This window comes from Eurosta solidaginis, chromosome 2 (assembly GCF_040869045.1).
Source record: "Eurosta solidaginis isolate ZX-2024a chromosome 2, ASM4086904v1, whole genome shotgun sequence".
NCBI lineage: Eukaryota > Metazoa > Arthropoda > Insecta > Diptera > Tephritidae > Eurosta > Eurosta solidaginis.
Genome location: NC_090320.1, coordinates 171906800 through 171933340, shown reverse-complemented (window position 1 = coordinate 171933340; position 26541 = coordinate 171906800). Strand labels below are relative to the sequence as shown.

Sequence of the window (26541 nt, the reverse complement as noted above, 5' to 3'; positions counted from 1 at the left end):
CGCTGGGGCTCATTGAAGATGAACGAGGAAATAACCAGTGTCGAAGTAGGCATACCCTCAGCAGTAGCCAAGGGGAATATCCAAAGCTTCTACTTGAAGAAAGCACAAACAAAGTGGAATAACATCACCACCTGTGCAATATCAAAATCCATTTGGTCAAACTATGATGGAAAGAGGACGAGAAGTCTCCTGAATAAATCCAGGGCTAACACACGCAAACTGATAGCAGTCTGCACTGGTCATTGGGCAGTAGGTACGCATGCGGAAAAGATGGGCATTCCGTATAACGACTACTGCAGAAGATGCAAAGAACCTACCATAATTCCAGCTTATAACCCGTCATTTACTTAAAAATATAATATGAATAAAATGGCGCGAGATTTTGAGTGTACAAATGTTCTGTTTCATCTGCGGTCAATTTATCGTTAAAAGGATGCGACGTGTTTTTCAAATCCTTTTGCCAGAATCAAATTTAACTTTAGTTCCGGCTGCAGTTTCATTGTCAATAGCAGTATTTGTAGGGTACTTATTAAAAAATTTATTTATTTATTTATTAAAAATACACATATAAGACATAGTCTTTTACAGCGGCCACCGTGGTGTGATGGGTAGCGTGCTCCGCCTATCACACCGTATGCCATGGGTTCAACTCCCGGGCAAAGCAACATCAAATTTTTAGAAATAAGATTTTTCAATTAGAAGAAAATTTTTCTAAGCGGGGTCGCCCCTCGGCAGTGTTTGGCAAGCACTCCGGGTGTATTTCTGCCATGAAAAGCTCTCAGTGAAAACTCATCTGCTTTGCAGATGCCGTTCGGAGTCGGCATAAAACATGTAGGTCCCGTCCGGCCAATTTGTAGGGAAAATCAAGAGGAGCACGACGCAAATTGGAAGAGAAGCTCGGCCTTAGATCTCTTCGGAGGTTATCGCGCCTTACATTTATTTATTTTATTTAGTACAAAGTAAGTTTAAAAGCTAGAAACAAAAATAGAAGTAACATTCAAACCATACAGCATATGTTCCATGGAGGTAAGTAAAAAAGAAAAAGAAAAAGTAACTTAGGATTTGATTCTAATTTTACTTTATTAGGCAAAGCATTCCACAACTGCACAGCCCTAACGAAAAACATTATCGATGTTACTGAATACTTAAAATGCGGTACAATTAGATTGCAAGTACGGGATGATTGTGCGAAAGTAAGTTTTACAAAAAGGCATTCCGGCGTACGAGAAAAGATAATCTTATGTATAAATATTAGTAAACGACGGTCAAAGAATGCTGATAAACTGCATTCAAGAATAGTTTTTGAGAAGTTCGAAATATGATCATATTTCCGTTTAAGATAGATATATCTGGCACAATTATTAATCAGTAGTTGATATTTGTTCATGGAAGCTTTATCCAGGCAACCATATATCAATTCATGGTAAGATATTATTGGTATTAATAGACTTTTGACAAGTTTAAGTTTTATATCTTCTCGAATAAAATAATCCGTTTTCCATAAATGCCTTAACATATAATATAACCTACTAATTGAGGAATTCACATGATCAACACAAGTTAGGTGCTTATTTAAGATAAATCCAAGAGTTTTGACATTCTTCTCATATTTCACAACACTTCCATTTATAACTAGCGGAGAAATGCCATTCAGATTGTAGGAAAAATGTGAAATAGCGATCGCCTGTGTTTTGGATGCATTAAGGTGTAGCTTGTTCTTTTTAGACCATTGAAATATAGCTTCTAAATCTTCATTTAATCGGCAAACTAAATCCTCTATTAAGCCAAGAGGGGCAGAAAGGTATATCTGAGCATCATCCGCGTAGAGGTGAATGGATACTTTACGACAGCATTTTTCTATGTCATTAATGTACAAACTAAATAAAATTGGACCAAGAATAGAACCCTGTGGAACCCCAGATTTTACTGGTAATAACCTGGATCCACGATCCCCACATATTACCCGTTGGTACCTGTTTGTCAAATAGCTCTCAAGCAGCTTCACAGCATCGCTACTGAATCCAAAATATTTTTTTAGCTTATGCAGGAGAATTCTGTGGCAGACCGTGTCGAATGCCTTAGAGAAGTCCAATAACGTAAGAATTGTGAGTTCGCCATTGTCAAATTTTGGTCGTATGTCTTCTAAAACCTTGAGCATAGCGGTTGAGCAACTATGTCCAATGCGATAACCTGATTGATTTTCCGAAAGCAAATTTTCTTCAGTCAGATATTTCCTAATCTGGTTCGATAAGAGCTTTTCCAAAACTTTTGATAAGCAGGGAAGAATACTTATTGGCCGAAAATCACATGGTTGGGAAGCATTAACCTTTTTTGGAATAGGTATAATATTAGCCACCTTCCAAGCATCAGGAAAACTTAGAGATGTTAAAGCAAAATTTAAAATATGCGTTAATGGCGCAATCACATATGGTAATATAAGTTTAATAAATCTTAGACTTATTTTATCTTCCCCTGTTGCATTTGATTTTATTGAAAATATGGATTGTATTGTTTCAGATTCAGTAATATTAGAAAAGTTAAATTTACTGCACCAATCAAGCAAAGAATCGTCGCTGGAAATATTTGACTCACTCTCATTCGGTAACTTGGTAGCAAAGAAATCATTCATTACATCAGCCTCAATCGAGCATTCCGATTTTAAATCATTCTTAATACCAAGTTGTTTTAGATTATTCCAGAGAATCTTTGGTGGTAGACATACATCAAGTTTGCTTCGGAAATAACCCCTTTTGGCATCCCTAGTAATTTTCGTAGCTCTGTTTCGCAATATCTTATAAGCCTGCCAGTTTTCTTCACAAGGAGATTTCCTCCAAAGTGAATAGCTTTTATTTCTTGCTTTTATTGCCTGAAGTACATCTCGACTGAACCATGGTTGCTTATTTTTGTTCACTCTAATTTTCTTAAGTGGGACATATTTATCAAATAGGTAGTTAACCAAATTGGAAAAATTTTCAACTTTTTTATTTATGTCTGCTTCAAACCAACTGTCATTCCAAGGAAGTGAAGATGCTTCAGCAGCTAAAGCTCTGATATTGATTCTATTGAAATCACGAACGTACTGGTTGCTAATGGAGATAGTATTCGTAGATTGCAAAACTACATTATAACTCAAAAAAATTAAGTCATGGTCGCTAATACCTCCCAGAGAAAGCTGATCAAAATGTAAGACATTGCCCATGTCAGCCACACAAAATACATCAAGTAAACTAGGTTTGCAATGGGGTCCGAAACGAGTAGCAAGTTTATTTACAACTTCCAATCCTACGCCTGAAATGCTATCAACAAAATGTTTGGACCGATCGTTTTCCACAAGCAAATCAATATTTAAGTCTCCACACAAGAGTATGTGTTCATAAATTGCACTATATTTATCGAAACTCTTAAAAAAGTTACCCAAATCATATGACTTTTTCGGATTATATACACATACAACAAGGCAACGCTCAAAATTATTGAAGAACTCAAACATCAAAAACTCCACAGGATCAAGTTGATCCGACCTGTCAATTACTCTTCCCTGCAATGCCTTTTTATAATAGATCGCAATACCACCACCGCGCTTGTCTTGCTGTCTGTCATTCCTTACAATACCGTAATCAAGAAATTGGTAATTATAATCAGCCATATCATTCTGAAACCAAGTTTCAGTAATACACAAGACATCAATACACGCAGAGCTAAAAACGTGATTTAAGTAATCAAGTATTGTTTGATTTAAACTTCTCGAGTTAAAATGACAAACCTGAAATCCAGGATGACTTAAGTTTAACTATATGGATATATTTACCTGAATGCTTATTACTTTTGTATTAGTCCATCGATTTTGTTGAATGAAAGCTTATTTTTATACTCAGTTGAGCAGAGCTCACAGAGTATATTAAGTTTGACTGGATAACGGTTGGTTGTACAGGTATAAAGGAGTCGAGATAGATATAGACTTCCATATATCAAAATCATCAGGATCGAAAAAAAATTTGATTGAGCCATGTCCGTCCGTCCGTCCGTCCGTTAACACGATAACTTGAGTAAATTTTGAGGTATCTTGATGAAATTTGGTATGTATCCTGAGCACTCATTTCAGATCGCTATTTAAAATGAACGATATCGGACTATAACCACGCCCACTTTTTCGATATCGAAAATTTCGAAAAAGTGCGATACTTCATTACCAAAGACGGATAAAGCGATGAAACTTGGTAGGTGAGTTGAACTTAAGACGCAGAAGAGAAAATTAGTAAAATTTTGGACAATGGGCGTGGCACCGCCCACTTTTAAAAGAAGGTAATTTAAAAACTTTGCAAGCTGTAATTTGGCAGTCGTTGAAGATATCATGATGAAATTTGGCAGGAACGTTACTCATATTACTATATGTATGCTTAATAAAAATTAGCAAAATCGGAGACGGACCACGCCCACCTTAAAAAAAAACTTATTTAAGTAAAATTTTAACAAAAATTTAATATATTTACAGTATATAAGTAAATTATACTAATTAAATACTAGAAGCTTCCTAGGACTTAAGCCACTTGCTGCTTCTAGATCTGACAGCTGTATCACTCCTAATAGCTGGAGTCTTAGCCTGGCAAGTGCAGGGCACGAGCACAGAACGTGCTCGATCGTTTCCTCCTCCAACCCGCACTTCCTACACCTGCTATCATTGACCAAGCCAAATTTAAAGGCATGTGACGCCAGAAGGCAGTGTCCAGTCAGAATACCCGTCATGAGTCTACAGTCCTCTCTTTTTAATGATAGAAGCAACTGTGTTAGTCTAAGGTTGTAAGACCTACACATAATCTTCGACACTTTACAGCCCCGCGCTTGAACCCACGCCTTTTCTGCTTGGTCGATCATGTGCACCTCTCGCATTCGCTTAATCTCGCCCAATCTAATTGGGACGTCTACGGAGCAAGCTTCAAGGGATGCGCCCTTTTTAGCTAATTCGTCCGCTTTTTCATTCCCATCTATTCCCATATGCCCTGGGACCCAATATAGATGTATGCTTCTCCCTGTCCCGATTCTCTCCAGAGACTGCTTACACTCTAACACGCATTTAGATGCTGTGCTATGCGAGATTATTGCCTTAATTGCTGCTTGACTGTCAATATAAAAGTTAACACGGTTGCAGCTTAAGCTATTCTCTTCCAGGGTTTCTACTGCTTTGGTTACGGCTAATATTTCCGCTTGGAAAACGCTACAGTAATCCGGCAGCCTGTAGGATCTGCTTAATTCCGGATCAGCGCAGTATACCGCAGACCCTACTCCTTCCACTATTTTGGAACCATCGGTGTACACATGTATCGCCTCGTCCGCCATTTGCGCACCCTTGCGCCAACCGTCCACCTCTATTGTGGCCTTAAGATCTCCCTCAAAGTGCAGGTAGGGAATCATGTAGTCTGTTCGTCTTGTGACTGAGGACGCTATACTACTATGGCCATATGGTCGGCGCTCAAGCTGCCCCGAAGCATCGAGCCTGGTTGCGGTCGTTAACGCTTTGTTCTTTGCTACCAGGTCTACAGGTGGAATGTGCAGAATGGCATACAGTGCAGCCGTCGGGGTTGTTTTCAGGGCTCCCGTAATGCAAAGCATCGATAGTCTGCATACCCCCTCTAATTTTTTGAGGTATGTTGTTTTTTGTGTGGCTTTCCACCAAACAAGAACTCCATAGTATAGAATAGGGCTTACAATCGCTGTAAAAACCCAATGAGAAAGAGAGGGCGATAGGCCCCACGTACACCCCAGCATTCTTTTACATGCATAGAGTGCCGTTGAGGCCTTCTTGACCCTCTCCTCCAAGTTGAGCTTCCATGACAGCTTACTGTCTAGGATGATTCCTAGATATTTTGTGCAAGGTTTCTCCTGTAAGGTCACCGCTCCTAATTTAGGCCTGGTCCAATTTGGGACCTTGTACCTCTTTGTAAACAAGACCATATCCGTCTTCTCCGCATTGACTTTCAGCCCGACATTAGATGCCCAGGTATGAATATCCCGAAGCGCCCGATCCATCAAAGAACTAATCGTTGGAAGGCATTTTCCACTTATGACAATTGCAACGTCATCTGCGTAAGCCGTAAGTTTTACGGGTCCCTCATCGAATTGCCTGAGCAGTTGGTTGATGACCAGTGTCCACAGCAGAGGTGATAGCACCCCTCCCTGCGGCGTGCCCCTGTCCACTGATTTCGTGGCATCGTACAATCCCCATTGTGATGTAATCTTTCTGCAATTTAACATGCAGCCGATCCATCTGATTAAGGCAGGATGTACTTTAATGTAATTAAGACCATCCATAATCGCCCATTTTGCAACATTATTGAAAGCCCCGGCAATGTCCAAGAAGACTCCTAGAGCATACTCCTTATATTCCAGGGATTTCTCTATGCTTATTACCACCCTATGCAATGCGGTGTCTACCGACTTGCCTTTGGTGTACGCGTGCTGTGTTGTGGAGAGCAGCTTTTCATCCACGTTGGACTTTATGTACACATCTATCAGCCTCTCAAAGGTTTTGAGCAGAAATGATGTTAAGCTAATGGGTCTATAGTCTTTGGGATACACGTGACCGATCTTCCCCGCCTTTGGTAGAAAAGCTACACGAGCAGTTCTCCAAGAGTGCGGTACATGATTCAGTCTTATGCACCCATCGAATATTATTTTAAGCCATTCCACGACCGCCCTACTTGAGACTTGTAGCATGGCCGGGAATATACCATCTGGGCCCGGCGATTTAAACTTAGAAAACGTCTTCACTGCCCACTCGATCTTGGTATCGGTCACCAAGCCCGGCACCACTAGCTCCGTAATCGAAGTGTGAGTGATGTCTGCTGGTTCTTCTAAACCGTCTCCCGATGGGAAATTTGTATCGAGAAGCACCTCAAGGGATTCCTCACTATCACGTGACCATTCCCCGTTCTCTTTCTTTATTAGTCCCTGGACTATGTTTCCCTTTGCTAGGACTTTTTTCAACCGTGCTGTTTCACTGGAGCACTCTATGTCCGTACAGAAACTTTTCCATGAGTTTCTCTTCGCCCTGGTAATTTCACGCTTGTAGATCCTCAGTAGATCCCTGTACTCGTCCCGACACGCTTCGCTTTCCGCGGTCTTTGCGAGTTTAAACATTTCTTTTACCTGTCTTCTTAGAAGACTCAGCTCATTGCTCCACCATGGCGGCTTTGCTTTTCCTCTGAATCTTCTTAGAGGGCAAGCTTTGTTATACGCAGTCATAAGCGTCCTTGTTAGGAATTCATTCGACTCCTCCAGTTCCTCTACATTAGCAACCTCTTTGGGTTTTCCCAGTTTCGTTTCTACATGTTTCTGGAATTTAGTCCAATTCGTTGCTCTAGGGTTTCTAAAGGTTCCTCCCTTCTCTACCCTCTTTAGTGGGATGCTGAAGCTTATATACGCATGGTCGGAGAAGGATGGTCTATCGAGAACCATCCAATCATACCTTGATATATCACGCTCGGAGCTCAATGTAATATCCAGAACATTGCTGGATGTTGGACCAATGTATGTAGGAACATTTCCCCTGTTGGCTATCTGCAAATTGGTTTGCAGGATGTAACAAAATAGAGATTCGCCTCTCTCGTTCGTATCCGCTCCTCCCCACGCATTGTGGTGCGCATTTGCATCTGCGCCTATGACCAACCGCCCTTTGCGCCCTTCCTCCTGTACTAGCCTTTTGCACTCCATCGGTGGAACCTCCGCAGCATGGGCCATGTAGCAGGACGCCAGGATAAATGCCTGCTTGTTCTTTTGCTCAACGGCCACCGCTACGAGATCCTCGGTGGTGTAATTAGGCAGCATATATGAATGCAGCTGTTTCCTTACCATTACTACAGCTCGCACCCGTCCTTCCGTTTGTGCGTAGTAAACGCCAAACCCGCGCGCGCTAAGTCCAGAAACCTTTCCTCCCGATGAGAGCCACGGCTCCTGGATCAGCGCCACGTCAAACGAACCCTCCTCAAGGGTTAGGAGGAGTTCGCTCGACGCCACTTTACTGTGTTGGAGGTTTATCTGTAGGACTCGCAGCACCATTGGGCTGTTTGTCCCCCTCCAGCACCTTCGTTTTGACGTCGTCGTCCTCCTCTTGCCCTTTTGGTTTAGAGTATTCGAGGCCCCCTTCAGCCCCTCGTGAATGTTGTGCCGTGTGTTCCTCTGTACGAGTCACAGCACCATTTAGCGGTTGGTCCTCTTCTAGCACGTTCGTGGTGACGTCGGGGACCTCCACCTGTCTTTTTTCCCTTAGGCTTCTGAGGTCCTTTTCGACTTCGCCCACTTCCAGCGTGTTAGGATTTTTATCCTCGGGACTTCTTTTCCTGAGTCGCATGTAAATTTTGCCAGTGCCAAAGGACATTTTGCCAAGCTGCGTGTACAAAATATCCTCCGCCTGCTTGTTTATTTGGAAGATGTAGAACTGACCATCCTCGGTAGGCCGAGATACAGTAAGTACCTTCCAATCCTGTGTCGGTATGTTCGGATTCTGATTCTGCAGAAGTCGCAGTGTATCCTCCGACTTCATCACGCATGGTATCCATACCTTAACTTTTGGTACCGTGGGGATTTGCGCTTTATCCACCACCTCAAACCGCGCATTCGTGCCTTGCCTTTGGAGGTTTGGAACGACTTCCTCCAGCCACCGCAAGCTCGCGATGTTGTCGCACGCTATCATCTTCACACCATTATACCATCCCCCCGAATCAAAGGTTGGAAGGGGCTTACTTGGTTGTTCCCGCATCATCTTAAGCATTAAGCTAATAAGCTCCCTTTCCACAGATCTCCACCTTTCAGTAGTCATTTGGCCATAAGTCGAACAAAAATTTACCAATCCTTTTGAAATTTGGTAGGGGCATAGATTTTATGACGTTAACTGTTTTCTGTGAAAATGGGCGAAATCGGTTGAAGCCACGCCCAGTTTTTATACACAGTCGTCCGTCTGTCCTTCCGCATGGCCGTTAACACGATAACTAGAGCAAAAATCGACTTATCTTTACTGAGCTTACTTCACGTACTTATCTGAATGCACTTTATCTTGGTATCAAAAATGAACGAAATCCGACTATGACCAGGCCCACTTTTTCGATATCGAAAACTACAAAAAATGAAAAAAATGCCATAATTCTATACCAAATACAAAAAAAGGGATGAAGCATGGTAATTGGATTGGTTTATTGACGCGAAATATAACTTTAGAAAAAACTTTGTAAAATTGTTGTAACACCTACCATATTAAGTAGAAGAAAATAAAAAAGTTCTGCAGGGCGAAATAAAAAACCCTTGAAATCTTGGCCGGTATTACATATATAAATAAATTAGCGGTATCAAACAGATGATGTTCTGGGTTACCCTGGTCCACATTTTGGTCGATATCTGCAAAACGCCTTCACATATATAACTACCACCACTCCCTTTTAAACCTCTCATTAATACCTTTAATTTGATACTAATATCGCACAAACACATTCTAGAGTCACCCCTGGTCCACCTTTATGGCGATATTTCGAAACGGCGTCCACCTATAAAGCTAAGGCCCACTCCCTTTTAAAATACTCATTAACACCTTTCGTTTGATACCCATATTGTACAAAGGTATTCTAGAGTCACCCCTGGTCCACCTTTATGGCGATATCTCGAAAAGGCGACCACCTATACAACTATTAATTTGATACCCATATCGTACAAACACATTCTAGAGTCACCCCTGGTCCACCTTTATGGCGATATTTGGAAACGGCGTCCACCTATTGAACTAAGGCCCACTCCCTTTTAAAATACTCATTAACACCTTTCGTTTGATACCCATATTGTACAAACGCATTCTAGAGTCACCCCTGCGACCACCTATACAACTACCACCACTCCCTTTTAAAACCCTCATTAATACCTTTAATTTGATACCCATATCGTACAAACAAATTCTAGGGTCACTCCTGGTCCATCTTTATGGCGATATCTCGAAACAGCGTTCACCTATGGAACTAAGGATCACTCCCTTTTAAAATACTCATTAGCACCTTTTTTTTTTGATACCCATATTGTACAAACAAATTCTAGGGTCACCCCTGGTCCACCTTTATGGAGATATCTCGAAACGGCGTCCACCTATGGAACTAAGGATTACTCCCTTTTAAAATACTCATTAACAACTTTCATTTGATACCCATATCGTACAAACAAATTCTAGAGTCAACCCTGATCCACCTTTATGGCGATATCCCTAAATAGCGTCCACCTATAGAACTATGGCCCACTCCCTCATAAAATACTCTTTAATGCCTTTCATTTGATACACATGTCATACAAACACATTCCAGGGTTTCCCTCGGTTCATTTTCCTACATGGTTATTTTACCTTATGATGTCACCATAGTTCCCAACTGAGTATGTAATGTTCGGTTACACCCGAACTTAACCTTCCTTACTTGTTTTGTAATAAAACAGAGCTTAGAGGGAAAAAAATCTGCAAAAATATAAAAAGTTTTCGAGATCCCTCCTCGCAAACTACATTTTTTTTTTTATATTTTTACAAAAAAAAATTTAAAAATTCCTAATGATTGTTCGCTATCTTTGAATCTGCAGGGCCTAGCAAAAGGTGTTGTATGCACAGTTTATAGCAAATTTATTACCTTTTAAAAGCTGCAAACCGTTTTGGAATTGCTCAATTCGTTCTTGAGATATATGTATATGATGAAGTCGACCCAATTGTTGTTTTTTTTTTTTTTTTTTGAAAAAAACGTACTACTCCCAAAGTGGTCTAAATAAAGACCATTTTGCAATACTGAATATTGGAGTTATTCATTTGACAGTTCATAGATTCGAAAGATAGCAGAAGGTGCATAATTATCAGGAACTCCAAAAAATTCGTTACAGATGTAATGTATTTAACTTTTTTGTCGTGTTTACCTTCCTTTCTATTCCAATTTCCGTCCGACTTCTTTTTAATTTTTCTTATAAATTGAAGGGGCTCCAAACGGCATATGCATGTCTGACGAGTTTTCACTGAACAGTTTTTCTTGGCAGAAATACACTCGCTAGTTTTGCTACTAGTTACTATTGCCAATGAGCATATTTTGGTATTCTTATGGATATTTAAATAAAGCAATGACAATGAAAGTTAATACAAACCTTATTTTGGCTTTTGCAACAACAGCAGCTTCTACATTTGCCCTATTTTTTAATTTTGAGTCAATGTTTGCGCTAGTAATATAAGATTCGTCACCTGCTAAATGATCTAATAACTCATCGGCGTCGTGATCTTGTTGAAAGGCACAGCTGCAAAGAAATTAAATGATTATTTCAGACATATTTTTTTTGGCCAATGTTTTTAAGATATATAGATTAAAAATAAAATGTTTTCAGTGCCATTTTCTCATCTAAACTTAAAACATCAGGCAGACAAGCATTTAAACAGAAAACGGGATGTTGAAGACCTATAAACACGCGTTTATATCCATCCACGACAGTGGAGGATGGAGCCGTGTGTACAAGTCAACGCAAGTGGGGAAAGCTTCTGGCCGCCATTCACCTGGGAATGCCCGATTATTTTGCATGCGGTTCAATCACCTCACCACTTCCGATCGCTTGCGGCCAAGTATCCTCTGGGTAGCCATTGAACATCCGTTTAGTGCTGAGTGTGAGAAGGCGAAAACCTGGCTGGGCCACTCTAATATACTCGGTTACAGGGCTAGCTAGAGGATTTTAATCAGCAGCACCTGTTCACCACAAATTGCGACTGCAAGCGGGCGTCAGTCTAGGATCAAGTGGATCGCTATATAAGCTTGCAAGTAATATTTTCATCCCCGCTGAGCAGGTTGTGCGCTGAGCTTAGAACCCGCCACGTCAAACCACACTCCTATCAAAAAAGCCTCGGATAAGAAAACAACCTTAACCTGATGACGACCCCCGCAAACGTTTAAAGGGCAATGATTTAAGGGCATACACCTGGAATGTTCGTTCCCGAAATGGGATTAATGCAGGTGACCGGTTGGTTGATGTCCTCGTCAAAGCTAAATCCGACATCAGCGCCATTCAAAAAATGCGGTGGACGAAACAAGAAAGGAAGACGATAAACAGTTGCGACATCTACTGGAGTGGCCGTGAAAATAAGCGCAGTTTCGGAGTCGGATTTGTGGTGGGAGAGAGACTGGAGCCAAGTAATGACGTTCACGCCTGTGGAGAAACGCTTCGCCGCTATCTGAATAAAACAACATTTTTTAATATATCATTCATCTGCACCGACAGCGGAGGAAAACGATGTGGTGGAAGACGCTTTCTATGAACGCTTAGAACGCACTTTCGAGCGCTTACCTCGCCGTGATATAAAATTCGTGCTTGGCGACTTCAACGGTATGGTGGGCAAAAAAGGTATTTTTGGCTTAACTGTCTGAAAAATCAACTTCCACAATGAAACCCTTTCTATCGGACGGATGCTGATCGACTTCGCCGGTGCTCGAAAAATAGTCATATCCAGCAGAAGGTACATGCATAAAACTATACGTCAAGCTCAATAGCTGTGCCCCGATGTGAAAGGTTGACGGACGGACGGCATGCCTCTAGTGTTTTAGATGTGCGCACGATCCGACTGGGACCAGTATCTAGTCGCAGCCAAAATATGAAGGGAAGCGAGACGCCCTTTTAGAAAGAAAAAACACATTTTAAAAAGGATTTTAGTTAGAGGCAAACTCCTGTTAGGGGCAACTCCTGTAAGAAAGCGCGAAAACGGCGACCTCGTAACCGATGTCCAGAAAGTGCGTAGATTATGGAAGGAACACCGCTCTCCTTAAAGGAGACATCGGTGTACTGCACAGGAATGATGAACCCGATCCCGCAATCGATGATGATGGAATTACTTTCCCCCACCCGATTACGACGAATTCAATAACCAGATTAAAAAATAATAAGGCCGCTGGCGCTGATGGATTGCCTGCGGAGCTATTCCAATACGGCGGCGAGCCCCACGAGACAGGTGCATGCCCCACGATTAATATCGCATATAAGGTCCTGTCAAGTGTATTGTGCGAAGACTTATCAGTGCAACTTTAGATCTGATAAATCTACCATCGATCAGGTTTTCACATAGCTCCAAATCTCTGAAAAAAATTGAAGCACATCACCTCTTCGTCGATTTTAAAGCCGCCTTCGACAGAATGAAAAGAGGCTGCCTATATGCCGCTTTGTCTGTATTTGTTTTCTTTGTAAAACTTAAGCTTGAAACACAATGCCCTGACGCCGCGAAATAAACGCGACGAACATCACCTTGTCAAAAATAGAATCCCCATAATTACATGAAGGTGAACACAATGAACGCCAAGAGCGAAATTTACGCGACGTCATTTTGCGACGATAAATTTATTTCTATCGTCGCCGCCGGGCGACGACGACAAACATCCGAAGGGGTGCTGCTATTCAATTTTTAAGTATAAAAAACGAAAACATAATATCCAAAAACAAATTTTTTTTTTACATATAATTTTCAATCTAATTTCTTAACATTTTTGTTTTGTTTTGTTAATTTCTTAACATTTTGGGCGTGTTTTAGCAGTCAAGTGCTAAAGGAGAGAATTAAAAAAGTTTTAATTGTTTTCATCTTTATTTCTAAATAATGGCCACTCTGAATAAAGAGCGTCAATTTCGCCCGGTATTGTGTTTTAAGTAGACGAAATGTCTGGGCGTAATTTGAAAAATATCATCGCCCGACGCGGCGTATACCATCGTCGATCTGCATTGTGTTTCAAGCATTATACGGCTGTGCAAAATAAAGCTCAGCAACACCATCATCCCAGTCAGAATTGAAAATTACCTCTCCGAGCCGTTCGAAACTTAACGAGGTTTCATAAAAGGTGACCCTCTATTGTGCCATTTCTTTAATTCGACGATTGAGGAAATTATACCAGCTACAGAACTTAACGACTCTGGAACAATATTCTATAAAAGCGTGCAATTACTAACGTCTGCACATGACGATATTATCGGCCTGAACACTCGTGCCGTACGTTCTGCTTACTCCAAACTAGAAAAAGAAGCGGAAAAGATGAGTTCGATCGATAATGGGGACAAAACGAAGTACCTGCTGCTATCGAGCAAAGAGTCAGCGTATTTGCGCCTTGGCAACCACGCTACTCTTGGTAACCACAATTTCGAAAAAGTAAAAGACTTCGTTTATATGGGAACCAGAATTAACACGAACATCAACATTAGCTCTGAAATCCAGCGAAGAATCACACTTGCCAATAAATGCTACTTTGAACTAGGTAGGCAATTGAAATGTAAAGTCCTCTCTCGGCGAATGAAAATAGTGCTCTACAAGTCACTTGTCGTACCTGTCCTGATATATAGTGCAGAAATATGGTCCATGACAACATCAGATGAAGCGGCCTTGGGAGTGTTCGGGAGAAAGGTTCTTCAAAACTCTACGCGTTGGCGATGACAAGTACCGAAGAATATTTAATGACAGAAATCAACACAGTACAGCGAATTAAAACGTAGCGGCTAATGGAAGCTGATAAGAAGGACGGCCCCCACTCCGCTGGAAGGAATAGGTGGATTCAATCTCCCTTGGTGTTACCAATTGGCGCCAGTTGGCAGAGCGGAGAAGTGACTGGTTCCCCCAGACATTCAGAAAACAAAAATCCAGAAACACATTTTTGTGCAGAAAACATTATTGAGAACCATTTTTGATATGTTTTAAGGTACGTCTTCTGGAGATGTATCTAGAAAATAATGAAATGAATAAAAAATTAGATCAAAATTAAAATAAAAAAATTATTAATACAAAATCATAAAATTATTATTTTATATTTTCTTAAATAAATAACTTAAATGAACGAAACAAAATAAAATTTTTAATTAATTTTTGAGGATTTCTGATAGTGCCCAGGAAAGGGTTAAAATACCTTCGTTTAACATACATATAACATTATAATATTCACCTATAATAGAAATACAGGGCGTTGCCTCTTTTATTTGAAAAGAAGCTCGTCGTTCTCCTTGAAATATTTAGCAATAACCGTGAAAATAAACTGAGTGCGTTCATCCTGTATTTTAAAAAATCATTTTAATTTTGGTTGAGACAATTCACTTCAAATTTTCAACATTAACGTATTAAAATGGTCATATAGGCAGCTCTTGTTGAATATCATTGGCCATTGGTCTATATTTTGAACAGTTGCAGTTCCTTTAGTGTCATTAAAAAATAATCTTTGTGCAGAGAAGCTCTCTGCCATGATGCACTTTCGTACATTTTCTATTTCAATTTTTTGAAGATTTTTTTCTGAAACATTGATAACAAATATTTTTTTTTTTTGGTTAATATCATTCATGCTTGCGTTGTTATTTGTGGTTCCCAGTTAACGCGGCTTGTGCCCAAACCGTTCAATGATTTTTTTTTATTTGTTATGCATGAATTTAATGCAGATCGTCCGAGCGTACTATTTAAAAAATTATTTCTATTTCTCATTGCTGAAATAAGTGAAATTGGTGCCAAAGACATAGCATTGGTTCCCTGCAGCCTGAGCAACGGCTCTGTAAATGTTCATCGGTATGTAATGCGAAATTTCACGTAATCCGCTATTACGTTCGCAACTGACTTCAAAAGTTTACCTAATTTTTTTTTATTATTTATCGCGACAAGTACCTCATTTGGCAATTTATTCATTGGTATAACAAAGCTTTGAAACTTATCCCAAGCTGCATGTGGATATATTTTGACAGAATTATCTTCGGACAGCTTGAGATTTTCTGAATTCATGTTGAAATTGTCATGATCATTTACCATATTTACATCGTCGGAAAATATATAAAAAAAAAACAGTTTTCATATTCCATGTTTTGTGTCTGTTGCGTTGTGCATATGTCTTCTAAGGTGGAACTCTGATTTGGCGTGATTCCTTCATCATCGGATACAGAAAAAATAGTAGACGTTTGAGTTGGCGGTTGACTTTCGATAATTGTTGTGTTGATATCATCAGCTGGATTAATAAATTTTCTCTCAGGTGTCCATTCGTCTTCAGAATTTAAAATTACTAGCGTAAATTTCTCATCTAAAACAGCTTTCAACGTCTCGTCGTCCTCTATTTGTGTTCCGTCACATTCTAACGCAAGTTTGGTTCCATCTAGGGAAAAAGATTTAGCTAAAAATTTGAAATATAATTTATATTAGATAAAAATTTATTTAGTCTAATTTTTTTGCTGCTTATACCTTTTTGTATTACGTGATCGATCAAAGCATAACACATAAATCTTTTTTGTTTTGATCTATCCGCGCTCCATACTTTCCATAGGTATTTGCTCACCTTGAAGTGTTTACTTATAACTATACTAAGAGTAGAACTAAAACTTAATATTTTACAGATTCATAAAGAAATTTGCCATACGAGGCACTTTATTTATATATTTTCTACGAAAGAAGAAAATGGTGCAAAGTATTTTTTATTTTTCAAGCTTGATTCAAGTGTTTTACCTTTGATTACATAAACGCCTTTTTAAAAAGTCTAAGGAAAACGTCCACCTTACGTCTGTCATTTTCAAAATAAAATTTTAATATGAAAAAGCTTGTACGGAAGGCAGATGAAGTAAGACATATGCTATTTCTAATGCCTATTGTTTTAATGAATGTTGTTCTCTGACTATGAAAATCCAATATACTTGTTATTTACAGCAATGATTAACATGTGCCGGCTGATATGTTCTGATAAAATATCCGAGTCCGAGTTGGAATTACTTAACTACCATATACATATTTGTTTATTTCGAGTTACGAGCAGAATATCTTCCTAACATGAAGCTTAGACCCAAACATCACTATATAAAACACTATCCAGAACTTAAAAGACAATTCGGCCCTTTGAAGAACTTTTTTTCTCTACATTTTGAACACAAACATCAATACTTCAAAAATATTGCCAAGAAATGAAAAAATTTTAAAAAATTACTTTAACTTTAGCAATTAGACATCAATATTTTCAACCAAGTATTTTTGGGGATAGATTAAGAACAAATATTATAAGTGATAATATCCATGAATTAAGTCACGATATGTTCAATATAAATATTCCAAGAAAGTATATATTTGTATCCAAAAAGATTTTGTTTTGTGGAACTAAATATAGAAATAACGACGTTATACTATTTTCAGTTGACTAGCAAGGTTTTGTGTACGTTCTTACAATCAAATCTATTTTAATAAGCGAAGATTATACTGAATTTGCACTATTTGGAAGTTTAATGAGAATGTGGTATAACAGCACCATTAGTTTATACGAGTATATAACCACAAATGATGATAAATGTGGATTTATAAGTAATAATGGCTTAATAATAGAGCAACCAATAAAAATTTTTAGCTTGAAAAATATGAAATACTTTGCACCATTTTCTTCTTTCGTAGAAAATATATAAATCAAGTGCCTCGTATGGCAAATTTCTTTATGAATCTGTAAAATATTAAGTTTTAGTTTTACTCTTAGTATAGTTATAAGTAAACACTTCAAGGTGCGCAAATACCTATGGAAAGTATGAAGCGCAGATAGATCAACAAAAAAAGGATTTATGTGTTATGCTTTGATCGATCACGTAATACAAAAAGGTATAGGCAGCAAACAATTTTGACTAAATAAATTTTTATCTAATATAAATTATATTTCTAATTTTTAGCTAAATCTTTTTCCCTAAATGGAACCAAACTTGCGTTAGAATGTAACGGACCAGAAATAGAGGACGATGAGACGTTGAGAGCTGTTTTAGATGAGAAATTTACGCTAGTACTTTTAAATCCTAAAGAAGAATGGACCCCTGAGAGAAAATTTATTAATCCAGCTGATGATATCAACACAACAATTATCGAAAGTCAACCGCCAACTCAAACGTCTACTATTTTTTCTGTAGGAATCACGCCAAATCAGAGTTCCACCTTAGAAGACATATGCACAACGCAACAGACACAAAACATGGAATATGAAAACGGTTTTTTTTTTATATATTTTCCGACGATGTAAATATGGTAAATGATCATGACAATTCCAACATGAATTCAGAAAATCCCAATTCAGATATATCCACATGCAGCTTGGGATAAGTTTCAAAGCTTTGTTATTCCAATGAATAAATTGCCAAATTAGGTACTTGTCGCGTTAAATAATAAAAAAAAATTAGGTAAACTTTTGAAGTCCGTTGCGAACGTAATAGTGGACGGATTACGTGAAATTTCGCATTACATACCGATGAACATTTACAGAGCCGTTGCTCAGGCTGCAGCGAACCTATACCCTGATTAATTTATCGAAACAGATTCACAAGAAAATGCTATGTCTTTGGCACCAATTTCACTTATTTCAACAATGAGAAATAGAAATATTTTTTTAGATAGTAGATAGATATTTGTTATCAATGTTTCAGAAAAAAAATCTTCAAAAATTTAAATAGAAAATGTACGAAAGTGTATGGCAGAGTGCTTCTATGCACGAAGATAATTTTTTAATGAGACTAAAGAAACTGCAACTGTTCAAAATATACTAAACCAATGGCCAATGATATTTCACAAGATCTGCCTATATGACCATTTAAATACGCTAATGGAACTCGATGTTGAAAATTTCAAGTCAAACTTCGAATTGTCTCAACCAAAATTAAGATGATTTTTTAAAATACAGGAGGAACGCACTCAATTTATTTTCACGGCTATTGCTAAATATTTCAAGGACGAGCTTCTTTTCAAATTTTATAAGGTATCTACATACATACATAAGTATATACATATTTTTTTAACTTTTATACCAACTTTCACTTTTTCAACACTTTAGTTTTTTAATTATTTTATAAATTATTTCAGTTTGGGACAACAATCGAAGAAGTTGAAAAAGAAATAAAAGAGGCAACGCCCTGTATTTCTATTATAGGTGAATATTATAATATTATATGTATGTTAAACGAAGGTATTTTAACCCTTTCCTGGGCACTATCAGAAATCCTCAAAAATTAATTAAAAATTTTTATTTGTTTCGTTCATTTCAGTTATTTATTTAAGAAAATATGAAATAATAATTTTATAATTTTGTATTAATAATTTTATTATTTAAATTTTGATCTAATTTTTTATTCATTTCGTTATTTTCTAGATACATCTCCAGAAGACGCACCTCAAAACATATCATATATTTTTTTGAAAGGAAAATTATCTTTAAAGAAACAAACGGAGATTTACTTGACTTAGTTTTGCAGCTACTTTGCTATTATTATATATTCAATTTAGAATATCCCAAAAATATTTCACAAACGTGTGAATTTTTGATGCATTATTTTTCCAAATTTTCCCGTCAAAAATACGTGAAAAAAAGCACATTAATATAGCAAAAATAAATACACTTATGAGAAAAAACGATGCATCTGTAAATTAAATTTAAAAAAAATATTTTAATAACTCAAAAAATATTTATACAGTATTAAAAAAAATGTATGAAATTAATGTGGCGGCCACCGTGGTGTGATGGTAGCGTGCTCCGCCTACCACACCGAATGCCCTGGGTTCACACTACGGGCAAAGCAACATCAAAATTTTAGAAATAAGGTTTTTCAATTAGAAGAAAATTTGTCTAAGCGGGGTCGCCCCTCGGCAGTGTTTGGCAAGCACTCCGAGTGTATTTCTGCCATGAAAAGCTCTAAGTGAGAACTCATCTGCCTCGCAGATGCCGTTCGGAGTCGGCATAAAACAAGTAGGTCCCGTCCCTCCAATATGTACGAAGAATTAAAAAGGAGCAGCACGACGCAAATTGGAAGAGAAGCTCGGCCTAAAATCTCTTCGGAGATTATCGCGCCTTACATTTTAGTTTTTTATTGTAGTTTTATTCTATGATGAATTTCATATCAAACCCGATATGCATTGAACCCAACCCCATGAGATTTTGATGAAATTATTAATATGTGAATTAGTGATGATGATGAAATTATTAATATATTAATTAATTATTATTTAATAAATAAATATTTATGAAATTAATGCATTGATGAATTAATAATACTTTATAATTTTAGTTTTCTTCTATGTAAAAAATATTAATAACTTAATGAATAAACAAATGTGAATAAATAAATATTTAAATTAAAACAAGTAAGGACAGGACTGTCTTCGGCTGTACCGAGGTCTTCATACCTTTCATTAATGGGGCTAAACTATAATCTTATCCCATTCGTAATCTCCAAATAATCGGCTGCATAAGATAAGAAATATATAGTGAACAGATTGTAATGTAGTATAACACACCTCGCTCATAGAACGTGGCCGGAAGTGCATGCTCGCGTTATCCGGGCCAAAGCTTGTCGGATTGCGTGGATCCTTGCCGCCACTAATCCGCCTATGAACTCGTTATACATACAAGGAAAATCATGCACTTCTTTAATAACAACAACGACAAAAAAAATACTTCCCCAATCAAATCCCATAAACACTTAAAAACGGAAAAACTGCTGGGATGAAAGGTCCTTCTCTTCCCTACCCAACCATAAAGAGATACACTTATGCATCACCAACCCAACCATACTTACGAACCTAATGTTTAATCCATCTCACAAAATAAATTTGAATCTACGAACACATATTTCCAATTCAAATACAAAAATCTTTATTTAACAATTTTATGATAACCGACTTTATGTCTACGCTTTTAATTTTAAGGTTTAACTACTCTAATTTTATTGGCTGGTCACCCTAATGCATATTATATAGGAATTAAATAAAAAAAAAACTAACATATCTATATGTGTAGTGGTCTACCTACATAGGCCTTTCTAAACTTACATGCTTAGAATATATATAAGTATGTGCATATATTATTAAAATATTTAGACCATCAAAATCAATATAAAGGTAGAAGGCAAGAGTAGCATGAGACAAAATTTATAGAGACATTACTTTAACAACATGTTGCAATCGATAAAAAAATGTGTCACAAGGTATGTGATTATATTATGAAAACTATCATGATACTGTTTTGCTCAGACATCGTCGCAAGTGGGATAGATTATACGTATAGATGCACGTATAAATGTGCAGCGAGAGTACGTATACTATAAAAAGCATGTTATGCAAAAACAATTAAAGCATTTACATGATTTTGGTCTCGGTCGATGTCATCAGGCGCCTGGTGAGATGGTCGTGGACGAAGAGATTTTTATCTCTCTTAAGCTGTTGAAATTAAATATCACATTTTTTGTGTTTTGTTTTTCTCACTAAAACAAGTACTCTAACCCACTCTTACGATGTACATTTATAAATACTATTTTACGCTATTCCAATTAGATGTTACTCTGATTACCGGTTGGGTTTTACGCCCGCCCCGTAGTGAAACTTATATATAAGAGGGAAGCATTGGATATTTGTTAAAAAAAATAAGATGTACAAATATCTATAAAGCTTTTATGGTTTATGCTACATTTTTAGCGAAATTGCGAATGAAATGATTCTTCTTCTTTTTATATACTGTAACGAATTTACTTGCAAATCCTCTTATTTGCAATCCTCTGCTAAGTTGGTATCACTAAACTGTTGAATAAATAACTCCAATATTGAATAATGGAAAAATGGCCTTTATTAAAGTACTTCACAATAACACTTATACTTTGCAATTAGCTGGCTTAATAACCAAACTGATAGCTTAAATGAAACTGACTTTCAAAATAATACTGCTATTGCTCGCTAGATATCGTCTTAATCGAAACTCAAATTAAACTGAATTACTTCTTACTCGCTTGCGCCGCTTTTATAGTTTACGCTGCATACATCTAGGCTCTTCTATTTCCAGAACTTACCAACTATTTCGTGTGTTTATAGTTCTCATATAGTTTCTACTTGTTTACAATTAAGCGTCTCTCAGATGTATGTGAGTTTGTAGTTTACTGTCTCTCGCACACACATAGGCGTATAAGTAAATGCATCTGTGTGTGACATCTCTCGGCTGCCTTATATATGTGTATACATGATTGGATTATTGACGTAAACACCGCTTAGCATGGCCTTAGCATCGCCTTAGTGATGGTATAGCTTAGTGATGCTAATATCCGTGACAATACTAATTAAATAAATTTGTTTTTCATCGTTTGAAATTATTTTCTCTCATACATTTTGAGTCAGTGCAAGTTGCAGTAATTAATTTGACCAAATAAAAAATTTTTACCGAACCTTGTTATAACTTAGCTTTAAAAATGAAAAAATAAGTAATAGTTATCACTAATCAAATAAATAATAAAAATATAAATTTTATAATCAAACACAAAGTGAAGGAGTAGTTTCTGTATAAGTAACCAAGTACGCCGAGTAGAAACCAACACTAAATGGACAAATCATAGATATATCAGCACCATCCTGCAGCGCTTACATGAATGCTTTTTGTACCAGATTTAGCAATTGTACCCAAATTGTTGATTAAATCAGTTTTGGTCAGACCAATACCAGTATCAATAATGGTCAAAGTGCCAAGAGTTTTGTTTGGAATGCGCTTAATGTACAACTCTTTACCGCTGTCCAATTTTGTAGGATCTGTGAGTGACTCGTAATGTATTTTTATCCAAAGCATCGCATGTATTAAAAATGAATTCACGTAGGAAAATTTCTTTGTTCGAGTAAAATCTGTTGGTGATCAACGACAAAAGATGAGCAATTTCAGCTTTGAAAGCGGGGGTTTCCAAATATTGTGGAATCTTTATTCTTTAATTATACTCAGTTGATCAGAGCTCACAGAGTATATTAACTTTGATTGGATAACGGTTGGTTGTACAGGTATAAAGGAATCGAGATAGATATAGACTTCCATATATTAAAATCATCAGTATCGAAAAAAAATTCGATTGAGCCATGTCCGTACGTCCGTCCGTCCGTTCGTTAACACGATAACTTGAGTAAATTTTGAGGTATCTTGATGAAATTTGGTATGTAGGTATCTGGGCACTCATCTTAGATCGCTATTTAAAATGAACGATATCGGACTATAACCACGCCCACGTTTTCGATATCGAAAATTTCAAAAATTCGAAAAAGTGCGATAATTCCTTACCAAATACGGATAAAGCGATCAAAATTGGTAGGTGAGTTGAACTTATGACACAGAATACAAAACTAGTAAAATTTTGGACAATGGGCGTTGCACCGCCCACTTTTAAATGAAGGTAATTTAGAAGTTTTGCAAGCTGTGATTTGGCAGTCGTTGAAGATATTATGATGTTACTCTTATTACTATATGTATGCTTAATAAAAATTAGCAAAATCGGAGAACGATCACGCCCACTTTTTAAAAAAAATTTTTTTTTTTAAGTCAATATCGTATAAAAAAATTCTAGAGTCACCCCTGGTCCACCTTTATGGCGATATCTCGAAAAGGCGTCCACCTATAGAACTAAGGCCCACTCCTTTTTAAAATACTCATTAGCACTTTTCATTTGATATCGATATTGTACAAAGGCATTCTAAAGTCACCACTGCTCCACGTTTACGTTGATATCCCGAAAAGGCGTCCACGAATAGAACTAAGGCCCATTCCCTTTTAAAATACTTATTAGCAACTTTCGTTTGATACCCATATTGTACAGACGCATTCTAGAGTCACCCCTGGTCCACCTTTATGACAATATCTCGAAAAGGCGTCCACCTATAGAACTAAGGTCCACGCCCTTTTAAAATACTCGTTAACACCTTTCATTTGATACCCATAACGTACAAACAAATTCTAGAGTCACCCCTGGTCCACCTTTATGGCGATATGTCGAAAAGGCGTCCTCCTATAGAACTTAGGCCCACTCCCTTTTAAAATACTCATTAACACTTTCATTTGATCCCTATGTCGTACAAACAAATTCTAGAGTCAGCCCTGGTCCACCGTTATTCCCTAAATGGCGTCCATCTATGGCCCACTCCCTCTTAAAATACTCTTTAATACCTTCCATTTGATACACATGTCATACAAACACATTCCAGGGTTACCCTAGGTTCATTTTACTACGAGGTGATTTTCCCTTATTTTGTTTCCATAGCTCTCAACTGTGTATGCAATGTTCGGTTACACCCGAACTTAGCCTTCCTTACTTGTTTTTTAATAAACTACACAAAATTCAATAAAATTTCCTTCTTTTTTTAAAACAGCAATCACTTGCAAAAATTTACAAATTCACTTTGTATGTACTCTTAACTAGCAAAATTATTTTCAAGCGTAATTATTTTTTCACCAACTGCTCTGCTCCAATTCCAACTTAAAAAGGCAAGACTCTCCCCAGCGGAAGTTCGAAGTTGCTCTTTCTCGTGCAGGGGGTTTGACATCTCCCCACTGTCAAGTTGACAAACTTCAACAATAATGCCGTATCGTTATTAGGGTTATCATCAAATGCATAGAATGATACTACGTTTTAGAGTGCACTTTTACGGTTTCATAAGTCGCGCTCACAAAGCAGGTTTTTCTGCAAGTATTGCTAAGAAAGACCTGAGAAAGGCGATGAGTTTAGCATGGCTGTATATCTTTTGCATGGAATGTGCCAATCACCTTCCCCTTGCTATCCTGCAAAACGTAACATGACGATCCAACCCTTTCCCGGACTCATGCCCTGAGAAAAGTCTTTGCCAGTTTTGCGTTAAACGATTTTGACATATCGCTTTGGGCGAAATTTCTTCTGAGCACTTTTTGACCAGCTTTATAACTGATTTCTCGAGATCTTAGGTTATAGTGGTATTCGTTACGATCGTAAGCTTTTTGCAAATTTCGTTTAACTTTATCTCTGATTCCAAAGAGCATGTCCCTACGATTACTATTCTCAACTGAACCTTCCTCTACCATGCTAATATTTCGAAGTAATGTATAATCGTCACCATGAGTGATCATGTGCTGACCGAAAACTACGAAATAAGGACTACACCCTGTGGAGTGACGAATAGAATTCCGCAGCGCGGAATTAATACTACTCAGGTGACAATCCCAGAGTCGCTGATCATCCTTCACATACGCTCTTAAAGCGGCATTAATGGAGCGATTCACCCGTTCCGATGAGCTGCTTTTAAAGTGTGCTTTATTCCGCAAGTGGTCAGAAAAGCCTCGAATTCTTTCGACTTAAGCTGGCTCCCGTTGTCGCTAACGATATACTCAGGAATAACAAATACGTTAAAAACTTGCGTCTTCAAAAAATGTATAATAGGTGGAGGGGTAAATTTCTTCACGGGGCATAAACAGGTAAATTTGGAAATGTGATCTAGTACAATTAGCATACCGATGTGGCCACCTTTAGATCGTGGAAGTGGTCCTATCAGATCTATATACAGCCTTTGAAATATCCTATCGACAGGTGTAATTTTTCCCATGGGAGACCTAATAGTCATTGTAGGGTGTTTTGTTGTTTTGAAAAAATCACAGTTTGCTATATATTCTTGAACTGAGCGATGTAACCCTGGCCAATAGAAATGCCTGCGAACCCTATCTATGGTTTTGATTATCCCTCCACGAGCAGTTGTTGCACCATCGTGTGCATTGTTTATTACCCCGGTACGTAGTGATGTCGGTACTACAAGCTTCCATGCAAGATCTTTTTGTTCCCTATCCCCTGTGTAAAATTATGTCCGCCGATATATATATCTGTCAGGAACTCTAAAATCAGGAAACTTATCTGCCTGGCTTGTGATTTTCTCCTCTACATAGTCAGCGTCAGAAAAAGCAGCAGAATTAAGATCTATTTCGGGCACATAGTCGATGGTTATGGATGCTACCAATTGCTCATCTGAATAAATACGCGATAAAGCATCCGGAACGACGTTAGCAACAACAACAACGTTAGCAGTTCCTTTACGATGTTCAATCTGAAAATCAAAGCTTTGAAATTTTAACGCCCAGTGCGCTAAACGACCACTGAGACCGGTTTGGTTCATAAACCAACGAAGACCGGCGTGATCCGTTATGATCTTAAATGTTTGACCCTCTACGTAAGGTCGAAATTTTTTAATTACCAGAACCGCTGCTAGACACTCCCTTTCAGTGACTGAGTAGTTCTGTTGCGCTTTGTTTAGCTTCTGTGACATGTATGCTAGTGGGATTTTCACCCCTTCGTCATTTTGCTGTGCAAGTACAGCACCTACTCCATGCAAGCTGGCATCGCACTGGATTATGAACTTTTGCTCCCTTCCGAAGACCGTCGGTTCTTGTACTGGAGCGACTCGGGATTTTTCCCGACCAAGGACTGCCATTTCAGTGTAACCCCATTTAATTTCTTGCGTCCCTCCCACAAATTGTCATCCTCCCAGCAGCTCCTTGCAGCGGGACTGCTCCATATTCTCTTGCTCCTGGAAGGTATCGAACCCAATCCGGGTCCGTCTCCTGACCCCGGTCCTGAGAAATGGTTTTGCTGCATCTGCCGGAAAAGAATCTTTTTATGACGGTCATACTCTTGTCAGTGTGTCTCGTGTAAGGGATGGTTGCATCGGACAGGTTGTTCTGGGCTAGACCCCAAACCAGACGTCCACGTAACTTCTATAAATTTTTTGTGGTCCACCTTTATGGCGATATGCAGCTCCTG

At 38.1% G+C, this 26541-nt stretch overlaps 1 protein-coding gene across 2 annotated transcripts in view; it reads right to left on the bottom strand.

Annotated features, from left to right (window-relative positions):
• The window catches only part of PolrMT (mitochondrial RNA polymerase), a 576158-nt gene that overhangs the window by 402216 nt on the left and 147401 nt on the right, over positions 1-26541 (bottom strand). For both annotated transcript variants that reach the window (XM_067766430.1, XM_067766429.1), the window contains exon 4: positions 11140-11286. In XM_067766430.1, the coding sequence (XP_067622531.1) occupies positions 11140-11286 (147 nt within the window). The remainder of the gene's footprint in view (positions 1-11139; positions 11287-26541) is intronic.